Source organism: Pogona vitticeps, chromosome 6 (assembly GCF_051106095.1).
Source record: "Pogona vitticeps strain Pit_001003342236 chromosome 6, PviZW2.1, whole genome shotgun sequence".
NCBI classification, from domain to species: Eukaryota; Metazoa; Chordata; class Lepidosauria; order Squamata; family Agamidae; genus Pogona; species Pogona vitticeps.
In genome coordinates this window covers 10846860-10867633 of record NC_135788.1, presented here as the reverse complement: position 1 = coordinate 10867633, position 20774 = coordinate 10846860, and the positions used below count along the sequence as shown (strand labels likewise).

The 20774-nt window shown below is 39.5% G+C and overlaps 1 protein-coding gene across 4 annotated transcripts in view; it reads left to right on the top strand.

Annotated features, from left to right (window-relative positions):
- The window catches only part of DIP2C (DIP2 acetate--CoA ligase C (putative)), a 308258-nt gene that overhangs the window by 211049 nt on the left and 76435 nt on the right, over nt 1-20774 (top strand). For all 4 annotated transcript variants that reach the window (XM_073002910.2, XM_073002909.2, XM_073002908.2 and 1 more), the window contains 6 exons: nt 894-1019; nt 1998-2207; nt 14250-14381; nt 14854-14973; nt 15682-15879; nt 20182-20273. In XM_073002910.2, the coding sequence (XP_072859011.1) occupies nt 894-1019; nt 1998-2207; nt 14250-14381; nt 14854-14973; nt 15682-15879; nt 20182-20273 (878 nt within the window). The remainder of the gene's footprint in view (nt 1-893; nt 1020-1997; nt 2208-14249; nt 14382-14853; nt 14974-15681; nt 15880-20181; nt 20274-20774) is intronic.

The following is a 20774-nucleotide window of genomic DNA, read 5'->3' as shown; positions in this document are numbered from 1 at the left end:
GAGTTATAATATGAAAAAGTAATTTGTTTTTCATTTCTGATTGCTCTTTGGTGATGCTGTATAAGTAAATACATGCTATCTCTGTGTTCCAGCATTTGGTACTGAAGCTGCTTTTCCTTCTTTGGTATTATATAGTTTTACATATGCCCCAGAGACCCTCCACCTTCAATGCACTTTGCAATACAATAAACATTAGTTAATGACAATGGGAGGGATCCTCTTAGTGTCTAAGACTTGTCTAACTCGCTTTGGCTGTATGCAGCTTATTTATGATGTACCAGGATCTGTCTTCTTTGTGCAGCTAGATGTGTGAACAAACACATGACAAAGACACATTCTGGCACTTTACATGTTAGCCACAATTAGCTGTGGAAAGTTATTCAGACTTCACAGAAACACTAATAGGATTATGGATACTCTAAATAAAATCAAGACTAAGAAGAACAGCTACTAAAAAGTAGCAGCGGCAGTGAATCAAACTAAGAACTAAGCAAGGAAAGGCTAAGCAAGAGCCATCGGGACCAATAGGCAGAAAGTGAAAAGGAATGGAGCTAAGCTTTCAGCCTGTTGAAGATAGTTCCCTCCACTGTCTGGAGTAAACCGTTGTTCTCACTGGCAATTATTTCAAAGAAAGTTTCTTCTGAACTGCAGCTTTAGTGCTCTTCCAGAAGCTTTCAAGTACATGTCTAGCTTATAGTTTATTCAAGCACATACCTTGCTGCCTTTTCATTGTGATAGTCTCTGCAGAATGGAGTCCTTGCCATATGACTTGAAGGCTACATAAATATGTGTCTGGAAAATAAATCCCCGAGGTCAACTCTCTAGTAAAAACTCCCTGCGTTATTAATCTCTTTGCCTAGAATTCCAAACTGATATTTAGATTTTATTTCTAGATGTTCATACGGAAGCAGTCCAGGCAGCTCTTGCAAAACATAAAGAAAGGAAGATGGCAGTGCCTATGCCGTCCAAGCGACGTTCATTGGTGGTGCAAACATCAATGGATGCCTACACACCTCCAGGTAAGAAGTGAATGCTATATGTATTACTGCTAAATTTAACAGCCCATTTGGCTTTGTGGTTTCTTGTTTGATCATCCACTTCTGAATTTGTTGTAGGATTAAATACATTTTATCTCAATACAGTAGATCTTTAGAGGATAAGGAGTAGAGTTTGTTAGCCTCAAGCTGGCAATAGTTCTGGACTTACAGTCTGATCCCATGCTTTTTTACTTTTTACACAAGTACACGTATGATCCCGGGGATCTCCTGCCATATAAATATGCATAGTCTTCTCACATGATCTCCCACCAACCTAGCGGTTTGAAAGCATGCAAATGCAAGTAGATAAATAGGGACCACTTCGGTGGGAAGGTAACAGCGTTCCGTGTCTAAGTCGCACTGGCCATGTGACCACGGAAGATTGTCTTCAGACAAAACGCTGGCTCTATGGCTTGGAAACGGGGATGAGCACCGCCCCCTAGAGTCGAACACGACTGGACAAAAAATTGTCAAGGGGAACCTTTACCTTTACCTTCTCACATGATACTGATTTCTCTCAACTCTTCCTTTATTTGCCTGTTGATACAGCAAAGTCACTGATTCATTCTATACTTCTACATTCGGTGAAGCTAATACGCGCACACTAAATGTATTTATCCAGCAACAAGACCCATCTGAATACAGTCCATCTGACATCTAAATAATAATGTTGGTTTGGAATGCTAGTCCTGATTTCATGTCCATATGATCCCATCCATTTAAGCTCTTCATGTGACACACTGCCTTGAATCCAGAATCCATGGGAGTTCTCCTCTGGGAAAGTGCACAGAGTACCATCTTCATTTGCAGTGCTAAACTTTTGAATTTTTTCCCCCCTGGGCAACCATCGTTTATATATGTTTTTTGCATAAGGTTAAAATGTTCTTGCAACTTGACCCTTCTGAGTGAAGGTGCAGAGATAAATTCCCATTATAATCCTGGGTTTTGCTCCATTCTAAGATACCTCATCTGGGTCGGAAGATGAAGGATCCGTACAGGGTGATTCCCAGGGAACTCCCACCTCAAGCCAAGGGAGTATAAACATGGAACACTGGATCAGCCAAGCAATCCATGGCTCTACCACATCTACGACGTCTTCATCTTCAACGCAAAGCGGTGGCAGTGGCGCTGCTCATAGGCTAGCTGATGTAATGGCACAAACACATCTAGGTATGTAATGCTCTGTTTTATAACTCCGAACTTCCCTCTTGGACTGCATCTACTTCCAGCACTCTAGATTTCTTCAAAAGGTTCTTTTTCATTTATGGAAACAACTGAAACTCATTTAGACCAGAAATTTTCCATACTTTTAAAAGGTTCTTTTGTTTTTTGTTCCAAACATTTCCTCTGGTACTGTAAATGTATTGGCTCATATACCTCCAAAATGCAGGGGATGGGTAAACTTCTTTTCTTAAGACTAAGAAAAGATCAACATGTAATAGGTAAGCTTTTGAATTATACAGAACCTCTCTTCATGTTGCAAACATGAGTGAAACCCTTCCAATGGTGTATTTGAAGAATAAACGGGCACTGTAGAGGAAAGGTCCTACCTTGTGTGATCTGCAGAAATTTAGCATGAAAGGCATCTCTATGGTAGGGGAAACTTTGCCTCTTGCACTTTAGCCTGTTAAAGCCTTGCAGGTTAAAAGGGAGGGCAAATGTAATGTAATCATCTGATTAGTTTTTAGTTTGTGACTTTTTTTTGGGGTTGGCACTTGCTTTGACCCTAAGCTAGTTGAGTGAGTAGTTCTTTTTGAAGCAGTCTTGCAATAGCTTTCCCCACCTTGGAGCCCACAAGCTATATTGGACCACACGGACTCAAAACTTGTTGTCTGGTTATGATGGAATAACACAAAGAGCATAACCTGTTGCCTGGTTATGATGGAATAACACAAAGAGCATAGCTATTGGATGTGAATTGCCACAAGTTAAGGAATCACCATAGACTTTATCAGCTGCATATTGTTTTGTGTGTGCGACTGATAATGTTTACAGTGATTTCATAGCTGGGGACAATTCGACTCCAGAAGTTACACCATTTGCGTAGCTAAACAAGAGGAACATGGCTACTGACTATAGATGATAGGAGCTGTCCTATTTGGAGGACAACACGTTTGGGGCAGGGAGACGATCAGAGATGAGAAAAGTATTTCAACTTACATCTAAAATATGCGAAATGTCTGGAAGCAGAAATCTTCATTTAAATTCTCCATAACATTAAGCCTGTTCTGCTTGTCAATATCTCATGGCCTTCTTCAAACCTTCATTTAAATTCTCCATAACATTAAGCCTGTTCTGCTTGTCAATATCTCATGGCCTTCTTCAAACCTTAACTAGACAATGCATTACTTAAGCTACACCTCTCAGTTGTTTCCTGAATGTTTGCCAGCACTCTTAGGAAACCTCTCTGCTCCATCCCTTCATTGGGAATGCCTTTGTGGTGTCCTGTTGAAGTGCAGGAGGAAATTAAAATTGAATTAAATTCCATCCAAATTCTGAAAGCCTGAATTGCATTAGTCATAACGTCTCAATGTTGTTTTTAAATATATCATTATAAAAATAATGTGGCACGTTGTTAATTTTAGATTTGGCATGGAAAATCTTGCTTGCAAATGTTGTATATTTGTGGAGGGCAGTTGTTCTCATGTTACTGTGGAAAGATTGCGAACTGTTTTGTATTTTCCTGAAGTGTAGGTTCTACAGAGTAGGAGATACTGGGACAGGTTTTTCCCTCTCTGCCTTGAATAAAGAGCAGGAAACATGACCGTAGGCTATGCACATTCATCTATAGCATCAGCTTGACCATAAGGCAAAATGAGGCAGCCCCCTTGAACATAAAATACAGCCCGGTGTGTCATTTGAATTGTTCAAAAACAGTTTGCACTGGCAGAAAGCGTGAGTAGCCCCTATGGATGATTTGTATGGAAAAATCAAGACACCAGTTGCTCTTAAAAATATATATACAGTATATACAATTTGCAGAAGAAATCTGAGAACTACATTGGTACGAGGCGCAATACTGCTTTGACATATGCTAAGCTATTTCAGATTCTTAATTGGATAGTAGACAGGTGCTCAGAGGTGACCTCTGTCAGTATGATGGGAATGTAAGATACTCCCCTCAAATGCTTCTTAGCAGGTAAGGATTGTGTGTTTAGGCAGTTTCAAGTTTTGTCTTCTAGAAAAGATAAATTGTACACATCTTACATGAAACAAAAAGAAATTACCATTTAAAAAAAGAGGCTCCATAGTATCTATTTCTCCTTAGCATAGAAGAAAGTAATTATTCCAAAATCTTTTTTCCTATTTTCAAGTTAAGATCTCAAGAAGAAACAGCTCTCTGACACTTGAGTAATCATAGTGTTTCGTTCATGCCCTGAAAATAGGGCAAAACATTGCGGTAACTGACCTACGCCCCATGCACACCATTACTCCAACCTAATGATGTCCTGCTGATGACCAACAACAAGAACAAAAAGCAAAATCCCCATTCTTCCATGTGAGGAACATCCTCTGCAGGCAACCTTAACTGTGAGAAAGGCCTCATTATGACATACCATTGCATTCTGAAAGTGCTGCTAATTGTGGTAAATATGAATTTTTAAACAGCAGCACTGAAAACCTCTGGCTGTGAGGAACACTCTGAACTCGAGGGGGATCTGACCTTCAGAGTCCAGTGTGGAATCATATGTGCATGCTCAGATGCAAAGTCATTCCCAGTGGAAAGTACCAGAGATGGGAAGAGGCCATAATGGACCATATGATAAGAACTGGGAACATCCATACTTTCATGCAGGTCTTTCCAAATCTTGAATGCAGGACTGTCTTGTTTGGCTTATGGTTCCCTGACCTGAGGTATGGCCAGAGATACAGCAGTATGTCTCCGTAGGATTGCACCCTTTGATTTGTTACTCCTCTTGATGCTCAGAAGAATTGTGTGTATCTTTATGGAGAGAATAGGGCCTTAAATGTTCTTGATCTTCTCCTGTGCTAAGGCTATTTGTTGTTCATCTTGTTGAATTAATTAACAAATTAACAAAATTATTAATTATTTTCTATCAAGTTGATAGCTTGGCCAGTCCAGTCCAGGCGTTGATCATCTTGAGATTAATCTGTTGCTTTAAGGGTTGGATTAATGCCGATGTAGAAATTATAGTTGGTGCAGAACATTCAGCTAGATTACTGAGTGAGATGATGTCCCAGCAACATATGCTTCAGTGGAAGAGGCTGTACTGATAGCCTATTTGCCACTGGTTCAGTTTAAGATTTGTTGTTAGTATATAAAGCCCTAAAAAGCTTGGGATTTGATTTTCTAGGAGACTGCTTTCTCTCTTCTAGGTTCAGTCCTTACCAGCTGAGTGCCATCTGATAATGCCACATGCTTTTGGGGTCTACTCCAAAGCTGTGTGGCTCAGGGCATTTAGTGTTATGGTGCTTGTGGAGTGTTCTTCTCATTGTATTACATCTACACCAACAATTCCTGTTCTGGGGTATATTCTTTGAAAATACAACCTGTTGGCATAAGCATTCTGCGTCTACTATGTATTTTATTCTTACAGAATAATATAGACACTTTATGATGCAATATAAAACAATACATGACATCATTACATCAAAGCTTGAAGACGAATGTGGTTTTTAAATATTCATACTTTAAATAAATAATTAAAAGCTGCTATTTGACTTCACCAAGCCCTGCTCAGAAAGTCCCAGGTTTTCATGCATTAACAACATATTCTTCTGGATCCATGCACCTCAATTAAATTGAGGAGGCTGCTTATAATAATAACAGCTTGTCTTCTTTGGCCAATATTAAGCCCTTATGTAGTACAGTTATGTCGACATGTAGTACAGAGATTAATTCAGCAACAGTTGTCAATAATGAATTTCCATTCGCAACTTAACCTTTTAAATCTTTCGAGACAGATGCATAATATACTTTAAAGAAATTAAAATGGAATTAGTAGCTAATTATTTTATAAGAACAAGGCCCATCATCATAGAATCAAGGATATCAGGATAATTGAAATCTCCCATTACTACTACATCTTGTCTCTTTGAAATTCTTGCAGTTTGTTTTTCGAAGGTTTCATCCATCTCTTCTCCTTGACTGTGCAGTTAGTAGTAGATTCCAACTACCATGCTACTGTTGTTTTCTGCCCCAGTTATATTAATCCAGATGCTGTTAATGGGACAACCAAGCTCATCCTCCTGTATGTCTGTGCAGGAATGTATATTTTTGACATACACTGCAACTCCACCTCCCTTTCTGTTCTTTCTGAACAATTTTTATCCTTCAGTTGCTTTATTCCATTCATGGGAGTTATCCCACAAACTTTCCATTATCCCTATTAAATCATATTTACGTCTGTACTTGTATCTCTCTCCCCCTTCCAATTCAGTTTAAAGCGCTCCTGATGAAGTTCTTCAGGCTGTGGCCGAACACATTCTTCCCAGTTCATGTGAGATGCATCCCATCACTTGCAAGTAGTCTATCTTCCAGGAAGCATAGCTCATGGTCCTTAAACCCAGATCCCTCGCTTTGGCACCACCTTCATATCTGGGCCTCAAACCCCTTGTGTTTCCTTTGCAGAACTTCAAAATCTGTTGTGATTTCTTTGTAGTTTCTCTTAACAATGTCATTTGTTACCCCAAGAATAAGAAAGGGATATGCGTACATGGATTTTATGAGTGATTATGACAATTCTTCTGTCACATCCCTAATCTGTTCTCCAGGGAGATAGCACACCTGGCAGGTCCATGGATCTTCCAGGCATCTTTCAAGTTTCAATCCCATGTTGTAGGGAGTCTCCTACTGCAAGTATTCTTCTTTTTGTAGAGTGTGGGTTCAGTGAATCTGCTTGGCTGAACTTCAGCCTCTCTCGTGTCTTCCCATGGGGTCTTCTATACGTCTTCCTCTGCATGCTGTCTGCCAGACACCTCTTCAAGAATCTGAAAGTGGTTTTGCAGTTCCACTGGTGAAGAGTGTCTTCTTCTTTTGCTCCTAACTGTGACTCTTTTCCCTGGTACTTCCTCCAGTACGTTTGTTCTCTCCTCAGCGTTTTCCTCCTCTGCTTTGTCTTGCTATTTTTTTACCTCCAGTGCCTCCCTTGGTTGCTGCTGTTCAAGAGTTCTGTCTCTGTACTGTTCTTCTTCTCTTATAGCCTTATGCATGGCCACTCGCTGGTCCAGTTCTTTTACTTTTTGTTCCAATAGCGCTACCAGCTTTTACTTGCTTTGTTGTTCCCAGTCACAAAGACAAACATTGCACATACGTTGCAGGTCACCACCACTGAAGGGTCTCTTCCCTCTTTAATCCCTGTTACCTTTTTACTTCTGTTTTACTATGAGTGTTGAATCTTTTGTCTTGTATGCCTTGAAGGATGCTGGGAAAGTCCACTAATATATAACTATATTGAGAAACTGTCAAATTCCTGTTGGCTCTCCCTATTCGGTCACTTTGGTCACTTGCTCCCTGGAATCTGTTTCAGTTTTGTTCCTCTGCTGTGCTCTGATAGGAGTCAGCAAACAGAAATCCGAATGTAATAGTGGTGTGAACTTGGATGCACAATTAGTGTAAAACAGCATATGTCAAAAATATTGCTGTGGTCTTACAGGTTTTTCAGCTTGTGAAAAGGATTTCAATAAGACTCTTAATGCACACAAAGCGTGAAGTCATCAATTACTGGTCTTTTCCTATTTTGTTGGAATTGGAAAAATAATTACAAATTAAATTAGAATAAACTGAAATATTAAGACAGTCTTTAATTTAACTGTGTTCACAGATTATCTTTCAGAAACATGTTTGTGTTACGCCTGCTTCCTTTCATCACCATTTGCTTGTGATCTTCTACCACTTTTGCAGTACTTGTTATTGCTGGGTGATTTCCCAGTTGAACACAAATTGGGAAGAGCAGAGATTAGAAAAAAAATTTAAACTGTACAGTAGTTTCCAGGAAGTCCAGCATGCATTACACAGGTCGCCCTAGTGTTAAGAGCAGGACTTGGTCTGAACTGCAGCTACCAGGGGCCTTTCTGGCAAGAGGATTCTGGGAGTTGTAGTCCAGAAAAGTAAATTTTCCAAGTCTGGTGGAAAGTGATGAGAGTTAACGATATAGATCAGCCTGCTTATAGATACAATGCATGATCCAGTTGACTGAAATTGAAACCAATAAATTGCCGTTATTGGAATAAAGGTGGTAATTAATAATTGGTGGATATTGGAAAACCAGATGGTGAAGAGGGCATTACATGAAGAAAGAAATATTGGATGTCCAACCTCAAGCTTTAGTTTAGGTCTATTTTTTGAACTTGTTACTTTAAGGGAATCAGATTTGGATTTAGATCAATTCTTTGTTTAGTAATGGGGGTCCCTATTCTATGGCAGTTTTTATTTTTGGTAATACAAATGAGATTATTGAGCATAGAGCCCAGAATTCTGTTACAGGATTGTAGAGCTGCCAAGATCTGAAAACACCTTTTGTCTGGCTTGGATAAATTGGCTGTAGTTTTCTTTTCCTTTTGTTTTAAGGAGAAGATGTATGAACTACCAAACTCAGTCGAAGTTCTTTTCACTATTGTTTGTGGCCAAAGTGTTACAGAATTGGATCATTATTAGCTGTAAACTAAGGGTAGCTGCTTCTGAGATGTCACATATCCTGTAATCTGCACACCTGAAGTCAATGGGTGAATTAGTCATTCTTCTTCAACCTCTGCCCACCATACTTTAATCCTGAAAGGAAGTAAGAACCCTATTTGGATCCAAACAAAGAGAAGAGCTCACATCACTATTATCCTCTATTTCTTTGCATCTTCCATTTTTCTGCTTATATTAGGTAGTCAGTTTTAGTGACCGAAATGTCTGTAGTTCTTGTTGAAGAGCAGCTGTTGAACTTGTTGGCTTCCAATGTGCATTTATTGAAAGGGACAAGAATATGGGGCAATGCAAATGAATATGCTTATGAAAGAAGAGGCCCTTTGAAGTCCTACAGCTGTCACTATTCCTATATTTACCACCAACATATGTTGATCAGAGCCATTTTTCTTATGAAACAACTTAATTTTACTTAATGGGGCCACCGATCTCATACTGGAGTGTGCATCCTCATCATATTTTAAGGCTACTCTCTCCCTACATGATTATTTATTTTTATTTTACTTCTGATATGTCACCTTAAAGCCATTTAGTCTGTGCATTCATCTATGGAATTAACTTTCTTTCCCCCCAATATGCAAAGCATGCAATGCATAATTTCAGTGACAGATGCTACATGCAAAGTGCATTCACTCCCACACTTACATTTTTTGGTTGAGTCTGACAGCTACACTGAGCAGGTGCAGATGGGGATGTTTGCATTCAGTATTTCTTTTGCTATGTAAGAAGGTTGACCTTGGAGACAAAATATAGTTCAAAAATGAGGGATGGATACCAATCATAACATTTACATAACAGCCAGCCATGGCCTCAGTCTACTTACTTAATACCATCCCTGATCTCGGGTTAGGATGTTTCAACACAACTTTCTCCAAACTGGTACCCTCTTTATTTATTTATTTTTTGGACTATATCATAATGGCCACTAGCCCAATCAGCATGGCCAGGGCTTTAAACCACCTTTCTGAAAAGATAGTAGCTTAGCTTAGTGGCATATATAAGCATTTTGTGACATCATTCCATATTTACTAGGCAGTCAGGAATATAAATTCTCAGGGAAGCTGCTGTAGAAAGCAAAAGTCAAATTATCCTTTTCATCACAAATAAGTACACACTTTTTACATGCTTCACAGTTATTTCCATGGAAAAGGTGCTTTAGCTTAGTGAGTTTTAAATACTTGTTTAAATTTATTCCTACAATTTTAAAACTTTATCCTTGGAAAGGGAGTTTGAGCCAAAACCACGTGGAACATTTTATAAATGAGCCAAAAAGACATGAGTAGAATACTACCTTGGTTATTTGCAATATTCTACTTTAACTACATGAACTTCTGCTGTTTCCATCCACTGACAACTCATTACTGGAACAGCTGAATTGACCCTTGTTTCACCTGTCCATTGATGATGAATTCCATTCCAGAATCTGTCTGCATGGTGATAAAGCTACATGGAGTTGTCTTGTGTTTTCCCAGTGCATTGTAAAAGGAAGAGAGAGTTTTGCAAGAAACCTTTACTTTAGAGTAGCATTCCCCCAACCTGGCACACTCCTTATGTGTTGAATTACAGCTTTTGCTGTCCCCATTAAGTATGATGGGAGGTAAAATCTGTTGCATCTAGAGGATGCCAGGTCGGGAAAGGAGATGTAATAATAGCAATGTGGCAATTCAATCCCATCGCTGTTGCAATCTCCTTGACTTTCCTTTCTTGCCCTTCCTTAAAGTAGCTAACACAATATACGTTGCACATTCTAAGCGTGTCTGTCTCCCCTACTTCCACATCACTCGTCAGTGATTGCTTTCAGGTGGTCTCTTGTGGCACCAGCAATTTTGGTAAATGGACAGCTTTCTCAGGTTAGAATTGGTTTTCATATCGCAGCTGATCTACTTTGAGTGCTGACATCTTGAAGTTTCACATGATGCTCATCTGTACCTTTTAGAAAGCCGTGCCGTGGTTAAACCCAATGGCAATTATTGCTAATGCTTTCACTTTGGCTTAGGGGCATGGCACCAGCCTCTCTTGATGGATGCTGCTTTTGATCACTTGGGCTTCTGAACAGAAAACTTGTATAAGCCTGAGATGGTGTTACTTCCTGCCTCCTGGAGCAGTGTAGGACTCTAAAAAAGGCTGTGCAGGAGGCACAGTTGAAAAAAAAAAAACAACGGGTGGGGGTGGAATATAAATTGGAAAAGCATGGTGCATTACTGAGCTGTGAAAGGAGAGGATTAGCTTGCAAAATGTTGAGCAGCGACACAGGGCAGGTCACTGAATCATGCTTGCTTCTGGAAACGCTGTCTGTGGGGTGGCGAACAACGGAAATAGTAGCTACAGCTAAAAATAGGCAAACAGAGAGTGTGTCACTGTGAGTTCGCGCACATCATCACAGGCCGCCTACCTGTCAAACTATTATAAAAGCCATTTTTATATTGACCTAATGCCTAATCCTTTTACTGAAAATAAATTGAAACTGTAAAGCGGAAGCTGCGATAGAAAGAGCTGCACACGCTCCAGCCCTTTGCTTGGTGATAGAGAAGGAACTACCACAGGTTTCTGTGGCTGAAATCTAGTAATATGTCACAACTAGAGTTGGACCATTGAATCAGTGGGGGCTTGGTGAGTCAGCTCCTATGTCACTTCCATTGATTCAATGAGCCTATTCTTCTTACTACTTAGTACTGGTTTTCAGCCAGTGTAACTTTCTTGCTGGGACGGGTGCCTAGAACGTCAACCACAGCAGATTCAAAGGACTGCTGAGTTGAATGTTAAAAACAAGGAAAGGTCTTACAATACCTTGAGGACCTAACCAGTTTACAGTGGTGCCTCGCTTAATGATTGCCTCGCTTAACAAGGAAATCTCTTGACAATTAGTTTTTTGCGATCGCAAAAGCGATTGCAAAACGATGGTTTAAATGGGGAAAATCTGTTTCACGATGATCGGTTTCCTGCCTCGGGAACTGATTTTCGCATTACGATGATCTAAAAACAGCTGATCGTCGGGTTTCAAAATGGCCACCAGGTGTACAAAATGCCCCCCCCCGCTGTTTTCTAGGACGGATTCCTCGCTTTACAGGCAGCGAAAATGGCTGCCCTTATGGAGGATCTTCGCTGGATGCTGAGTTTTCAGCACATTAGAACGCATTGAAGGGTTTTTAAAGCATTTCAATGGGCTTTTTTATTTTGCTTAACGAGGATTTCGTTCTACAGCGATTTCGTTGGAACGGATTATCCTCATTAAGCAAGGCACCACTGTATTATGAGCAAAGGATGGTGAATGTGTGCTCTCCAGATGTTATGGGCTGCAACTTCCACCATCTCTCAACATTAGCAGAGCTGCCTAAGGCTTATAGTAGTTGCAGTTCAACAATGTATTTTGAACTGCGGGCCAGCAGCTAAGAAGCAATGCTGTTTGCAGCTTGAACCCTGCTGATCATCCTCAAAGAAAGTATGAACAGAGCCATAAAAAACAAGATCCATTGAGAATTATCCTACCTTCTTAATTTAAACCCTGAAGAAACATTAATTTTTTTCTGTTTCACAGCTGGCAGGATCAGGTCTGCTGTTTTTTATCTTTCTGTAAATTAAATTAAGGAAGACCAAGAGGTTGAAAATTCTTAGACATTTTTAAAAAATAAGTTTAATTGTCAAATAGCAGTTGTAGTTTGACTTGGTTTGGTAACATGTGCACCTCTCTGTTTACAGTAATGTTTTGTGGTGGTGGTTGTGATAGCTTTTAGATTTGGTTAGAAGACTTGGGAGTTATTGGAATGATTTTTTAATCTTATTTTTAAATATGTTTATGGAAATCCCAATTTGCACGTAGCTTTCTTTGAGAGCAGTTTGCCTTCTGACATTGCAGAATGGTCTACTGTTTTGTCAATGAATATATTTAGAGCTTCATTGCCCCCCCCCACTAGTTTTAAATCTTGCAGCAACATGAACACTATTATTGTTGTTTAGTCGTTAAGTCGTGTCCAACTCTTTGTGATCCCATGGACCAGAGCACGCCAGGCCCTCCTGTCTTCCACCGCCTCCCGGAGTTGGGTCAAATTCATGTTGATGACACTGTCCAACCATCTCGTCCTCTCTCGTCCCCTTCTCCTCTTGCCCTCACACTTTCCCAATATCAGGGTCTTTTCCAGGGAGTCTTCTCATCAGATGGCCAAAGTATTGGAACCTCAGCTTCAGGATCTGTCCTTCCAATGAGCACTCAGGGTTGATTTCCTTCAAAATGGATAAGTTTGTTCTCCTTGCAGTCCAGGGGACTCTCAAGAGTACAGTATATTCATAATATAATACTTATTTTCTATCAGTAGCCCTACAGCCTCATTAAAGATGGATATTTATCTCCCCTTCCCACATTTCCATGAAATATTAATAAATGTCAAAAGAACACGTACTTCAAACTTCTTGATGTCTGTAATATCAGTGTTGTTGTTTTGCATGGCTTGAAAACTGCATTAAGTGCAGATTTAGTTCCACAGTTGAATGTTAGGCCTAGTCATGGGTACAATGCTGTTGGTGAGATTTAGATCAGGTTATTACATAAGGCTGTGTAATTTGTTTATTATTTAGTCACTTACATGTATGTATGTCTCACTTTTCCTCCAGTGACCTCAAAGCAGTAGGTATTTATGTCTTTCCTTCTCCCTACTTTACTTTCCACAGTAGACCTGGTTTTTTTTTTTAATGTTTAAGAAATTGTTACAGATTCAGAATGCAGCAGCAAGAATGTGGGTGGGTGTGTTCACTTATGCAATAGATAATAAATATATGTCATGCATGCACTGAGTAATTACCGAATTGTTTCCAGGTGCACGTGAAAGTGGTGATGGTAACTTTTAAAGCCCGGCATTGCATTAAGATCAATATACCAACCTGCTTGAGTCCTAGAGATAAACAGGAAAAAAATTCTTTATAGAAAGTATATGATGGGGGTAAGAGAAAAGCGCTTCTAAGTGGCTGCACCTAAAATTCATTGCCCCAGGAAGCTTAGCTGACACTTTTTTCCTCAGAGATTCTTTCACCGTATGGCAAAAATCTAGTTTAAGCAGGCATTTATCTTATGTCTGTTTGTATTAAACTGTTTCCCTTTGTGTGTGTGTATTTTTATTGTATGTTAGTCTGGTTTTCATTACTTCTGGTCTCTGCAAGGGATATAGGAACATCAGAATGGTACAATATGCATTTTTTCTATAAAGAAATAATTTGGTCGGTCCTGAAGCTGCATCAGAAGCAATGTATGAATGCCTTGCATATTCACATGTGCCATGTTCACAACTGTTCCTTGCAACCATTACAACATGCCATGGCAGCTAGCCATAACTCCCATTTAAAAAAAAATTCTGTATAGTTTAGGTGAGACTGTTTTTGGTCTGGGTTGGAGATTTTTTCTTTTCTTTTAAAAGAACGGTTGCAGTTCTTGGAAATTTATGATGAAGGTTTATAAGGACGTACAAAGGTATGTTTAGAGAGACAATATTTGTAAAAAGGGATTATGTGGAAAAAAATAGTACTGAAACGTGCTTGAAGAAACAATTAAGAGACATACATTTATTTTGCAGAAAATCATTCCGCACCTCCAGATGTTACCACTTACACCTCAGAACACTCAATACAAGTTGAAAGACCACAAGGTTCGACATCAAGGGTGGCACCAAAATATGGAAACGCTGAACTTATGGAAACTGGTGATGGTATGTCTCGTAAAATGCTGAAGGAATGTTTGGCCAGATGAGCCACGGAGCAGGAATACCCCGGCATGAATGAGAAATTGCACAAGCTAACACTTAACGCTGGGAAGGTGCAGAGGCAAGGGAAGACGTCCAATATAGGTGTTTCACTCATTTCTAAGCATTAAAAAAGAAGAAAAATTCGTCAGAGTAGACACCCAACACATCTAGTTTGTGAAAATATCTGCTTCTTGTTGTGAGCAGAGCTTGGAAAGTTTTGATTTTGAAAAGTGAGTAGTTAACTGCTATTGTTGCAAGGATCCCAGTGGTAGTTGGTCACTGTTAGACACACAGCTGCTTAAGAATTTGCAGAGGGAACCCACAAGAGCTTATGCCAAATAACCCTTTCCTGCCAGGTTGGTGTACTTTTGTCATCTGCTTACACTACGTGTGCATGGCTGAGGCTTTGGAACTTTGTATGATTTCTTTTCCGCAGGAGTTCCAGTAAGTAGCAGAGTGTCGGCAAAAATTCAGCAGCTAGTCAACACCCTAAAACGACCCAAACGGCCTCCATTGCGAGAGTTTTTTGTAGATGATTTTGAAGAATTGTTAGAAGGTAAAATAGTTTGATCCTCCTGCAAACGTTTTTATATTGGCATTGTAGAATAACTATTCATTCTTTGCACAGCAAATAATTCCATGGCACACTGGTTTTATTTTGTGAAATACCTTGACACTATTGCTGTGCTTTATTCTTTTGAAAAAAAAAGGGGTAGTAAGCTAACAGGGTGGAATATGGGGTGTGTGAGAGATGCGCATGATTTGAAACTAGCTGTGCCATATTTGGATGAAGAGGATGAAGCATGGTAGTCCATGGCACATACCTGGCACTCCAACTACGCTTCTCCCATTACAGTGACACCTTGCAAGAAAAATGCCTCGTGCAACGAAAAACTCGCAAAACGAAAGCATTTTGCAATTTTTTTGTGAATCGCAAGACAAATTTTTCTGTGGCCGTGCTTTGCAAGACGATTTTTTTTCCAATGCATTCCTATGGGAAACGCATTGAAATGCATTCCTATGGGAAAAGTCGCAAGATGAAAATTTTGCAATACAAAATGACTCGCAGAACAAATTATTTCCATCTTGCGAGGCATCACTGTATGTCTAAACTGGGTCTGGATCTCAACAGTGTTTTTTAAGAAACTGTTCTGAAACCAAACTCAGGGGCTCTCTTGTTCTCAGATGGCCTTTCCAAAGTTCTGTGTACTCATGACAAAGCATGATATAAATGCATTAAGTAACACTTTCTTACAATTGTAAGTTCAACAGCCAGACCCAAACCAACCAAAGCCAGAGGGAGCTCAGATGTTGGCAATGCGTGGAGAACAGCTGGGCGTGGTTACGAATTGGCCTCCATCTCTTGAAGCAGCGTTGCAACGATGGGGAACCATCTCTCCAAAAGCTCCTTGCCTAACCACTATGGACACCAATGGAAAACCACTATATATTCTCACTTACGGTCAGCAGCCTCTTAAACTTCCTTGTCACATATTTTATGAACTAAAATAGAGGTCGAAACATATAATTGATTATTGTCAAATATACTTCCTCTAGTGTTCTTTTAACTGTCCATGTTACTTTTTCCTGGAATAAATTTGTAGGTAGACAGGCTTATCTCTTTTGTGATTTAGCCAAAATGGAGGGGCACAGTTTATACGAAAGGATGTAGTTCCATGGCTGGGTGAATATTTAGAATGCATGACGTTCCACTTTCGACCCAACAATCTCCTCTTACAGGTTCACTGTTAACTGATAAAAAAAGATTTCTCTTTCAGAGAGTCTGGAGAGCTGGTGTCAATTAAAGTTGATAGCACTGAGACAGAACATTTGTTTGATTCTGTACAAGTCAGTTTTTTACTGTGCTGCCTTTTGACTAGTTTTATTTGTGTTCCTTCTTACCATGCCCACCTCACTAGAAGATTATTCTGCAAGCATTCCCTATGCCAGAATATGCATGTAAATATATTTGGGACATAGCAATACACGCCACTAGTACACTGTGAAATGATAGATTTTGGAAATCTATTCGGTTCATAAAGAACAAATCTCTGCACTGCTTATTCATCAGATACCCCCCTTTTTTTGGTACAAGTACTCCATTGTAGAAATAATTTGTGCAATTAATAATGATGCTGTCCCTAAATTAATTCCTTCTGCTTTTACTTAAATATATTTGAGGCAACTGACTCTCTCAAACTTAAAACCATTTCCCACATGCCCTCAAGTGCTGGTTGGCAGACATGGCCGGTATTTGCACGGATTATGGAAGTTTTCATCCAAGAAAGTCACTTTTCCAAATGCTGCATCTAATCTTTGCAGCTTGGCCATTAGCAATTTTAAAAAAAACTAGGAAAAATTGGACCAGAACTTGGAAGAGTGGTACGACACAATCTTTTCATTATTTATAAGTTACTGTATTGTGTGATTCTGAAAACAAATTTACAATTGTTTGCAGCTTTCTTTTGGCAAACTCTGAGGTGCCATGCATAGGTTTGGTAAGACTGTTCTAGCTTGCTGTGGCTGAGTTGGTGCTGTGTGGTGATGACATTCCTACCGTACATACTATGGAAACTGTTTCTGTCATTTGCTTTTCTCTTGGCATAGCTCTTTGCTGCCAACTTTACTTGAACAGTCTTTACACTCGACACATTCACGGTAAGGCACTGGTTGAGAACCTGTCCAGAAGGGTATTGCAGAAGTAGTCCTATGTCTTGGTTAAGCCCTGATTTCTAATAATTCTAACACACAAGCCGTTCCTAAGTGCAATTAATGTGGGATCAGTCCAGCTTACAGTGGTGCCTCGCTTAGCGATGTCAATTCGTTCCGCAAAAATCATTGCAGAACGAAAATGTCGCTATGCGATATTAAAAAGCCCATAGAAACACATTGAAACCCCTTCAATACATTCCTATGGGCTTAAAACTCACCATTGAGCAAAGATCCTCCATAGCGCCACCATTTTCGCTGCCTCTAAAGCAAGGAAACCGTCCCAAAAAACAGGGGGCGGCCATGTTTTTTTCCTGGCGGCCATTTTGAAATCGCCGATCAGCTGTGCGAAAATGGGGGCTTTGCGATGATCGCTTTCCTGCAATCATTGCAGAGTGAAAATACCCCATAGGGAACATTGCAAAGCGATCACTTTTGCCATCGCAAAAAGTCCATCGCAAAGCGATTTCGTCACTAAACGAAGTGATCGCTATGTGAGGCACCACTGTACCTTAAATGGAACTTGCCTTCATGCAACCTTACTTAAGTCAGCAAGCTTTAAAATTACGTGCTCCCCTTTATCCAAAATTAATTTTCCTCTTTTCTTTCTTTTGATGAAATGAAAATTACAAAGAAAAGGCCTAGATTTCTAGAACATATTTAATTAACCTCTTTATGTGTGCTGGTAAGCTACATTTCCTTGGCTCAAGAAAGAAGGTCATCCTGAAAATAATGTTCGAATGTAAAGTCCAGTTTAAATCATATGCCTCCCTGCCTGGGAGCATGTCCCATTGAATTCAATAGGAGTAGATATGTGTGGAATATATCAGCGAAATGTGTAAAAGGAATGTATATATCTGGAAAAAGAGCACAGCTGGCATACAAACAAGAGATCTTGATTTTGAGTATATACCAAATACTCCAGAAAATGCATCCAGAAAAGGAGCATGTTGGGTAGATTAGGATACTCTAGCCACATCCACAACATGTTGATGAGCACTGTGTGGTTATATTTGCCATTTTTGTGAGCATCATATGGTTAGGTTTGCAGTCCCCATTCTAAAACATTGACCCAGTCCTTTGTATATCCATAAAATGTGTTTTGTGTAAAGAGGTTTGTCTGTCTTCGGATGGTTTCCTCTCAGATTTATTTCTGTCTCCTTATATTCTGGCTTATCACTACTTATATCTTAATGTAGTCACGACGATGAAGTCTCAAAATATTTTGCCTTCTTTTCCGTTCCTCTAAACTCTTATTGAAAAGGCTTAATTGATTTATTTTTATATGTGCTTTCGTTAAGTATAGTCAAAAGTTTTGTCTTAAAAGCAACAATCTGGGAAAACAATCACAGCTTGCTGGGGGAAAGGATTTGCTTTATTTGCTCTCATGTCTAGATGATTCCCCCCTCCCCACAATACATTTAATGATTTTTTTCCAGTCCATTTAATGATAATTGATCTGGACTTGGAAGTGGCTAACGGGCCTGTTACAGTCATGCTTGGATTTAAGCTGTGTTGCTGTGTCTCACACTTGTCTGGAAACAGTCACCTGAGAATGTTTTCTATGGCAAGTCATGCTCTTGCACAACTTTTAGTAAAGCTTGACTAGGAAGAATGCTCTTCAGAGGAAGCTGTGATAACTGTCAGTAGAAGGGTAGCAGGAAACAAAGCAATAAACTTTGCCAGGTGTATTTGATCTGAGGTGCTTATATTGACGAGACCTCAGCTCCTTCTGGTTCAAAGGCCAAGATATATAGGAAAGCACTCTTCAGCATTTATGCTTGGTTTTAAATAATGATAGGAGTGGACTGAAAGGTTTTGCACAGAAGTAGCAGTACAAGCTTCATTTTAGGGAATTTTGAAGAAATGATTTTTACGTGTAATGGCTGTGTTATTTACCAGTTTTGTCAGATACCGTGTGCACACATAGAAGATCATATGAGCACTGAATGTTTACAGCTACACTACTATCAGTGTTAGGGGTGCTGCTGAGGGATCACAGTGTAGCTGCAAATGATACAGATGACAGCTTTAGATATAGCAGACGGTTTAAAAAATATATGTATAAGAAGATAGTTAATATCTGGAAAATAAAACGCTATGGTAGGCAGCTCGGTTGATATTCTTGCTGGTTTCCTACTCATTGGCTTACATTTTGCCCAGTGCTAGAATAGTGCTATTTTTCAACACTTTGAAAGAAAAACATTTGGGGATTGAAAAAAGCAGCAAGGATTTGAACAGTCTGAAATAAAAACACATGATGAGGGGGAAAAAGGAAACAAAGATTGGGATGTTCAAAATCATGGCATACAACAGTTAGTTCAACTTAAACAAAACAATCTAAGATTTCCCCATATTTATCTTCTACCATATTTACTTTAGGAAGTAACTGAGTCTGATTATAGACTGTTTTTTTTTTTTAAGTTTAAGATTGAGGGAGGGTTATTTAAAACATCGTGTTGCATGTGGCACGATGTGACCTATGTGTTTCAGTTTACAGTTATGAACACACTTTTCTGGAAGTTAGTTTCTGGAAACCAACAGGACTTACTTGAAATTACATCAGCATAGAATAGAGAATCTTGCCTTTGCAGTAATGCCAAAATTATACCAAGCCTTGAAAAGGTATGCCCGCCCCCTTAAGTGTGCTAGTTGCTTAAGTGGTTGCGGTAGGTCTCTTAGCAGATGGGTTCTACACTCAGCTGTCATTCACTTTACTCCTATTTTCTAGGAGTATGGATTGAGTCAGTCCAAGCAGTGTTGATTACAAAATCATTTAGTGTTCGCCAGGACTCCAAGTGTAACAGCAAGCAACGGTTCTGCTGTATACTAAGCATCATAGTTAAACAGCTGTGTCATGGAAGATGCCCAAATTTGCATAAGAAGATATATGGTGTTTACAATACATTGGGCTTTTTTTATATTTCTTCCTTAGAACGCAACCAAGTCTTTTGTTGGTGCTGTGTGTGTATTTGCATTGCATTTTGAATCATTTTATATTCAAACTGTGTGCTTCATTTTAACAGTCATATCTGGCCAATTGTTTTGTCATTAGGCAAACTCTGGACCCGTAGTATGAAGGTTGCATACAATATACTGCATAAATTGGGCACAAAGCAAGAACCGATGGTACGGCCAGGAGACAGGGTAAGTACCTGTGCTGTCTTTGTGTACTTCTGTAACACCTCGCTTTGACATATAAAACACATGGAAGTGGAATATTGAGTGACTCTCTGAATCTCTTCTCTCCAGAAATATTAGCTATATTTCCACCTTGTACTTATGTGTTGGAGAGTGTCATGGAAGCGACCAACATGATTTTGACCGAACTCCGGGAGGCAGTGGAAGACAGGAGGGCCTGGCATGCTCTGGTCCATGGGGGTCACGAAGAGTTGCACACGACTTAACGACTAAGCAACAACAACAACAACATATTATGTGTTGCTGTATGTCTTAAAAGATCACATCCTAACAGCTCACTGATTTTTTTTTAAAAAAATTGGCTGACAGGGCTATAGAAAATCTATTACAGTACTAGAAAGTATTTTCTATTTACAGTTTTCCCCCATCTTAAAAAAAAGGAGCGTATGTTACAAAGATTTCCTTTTATGAAGGGCATTAGTGCATGTTGTCATGTGGATGAAATAA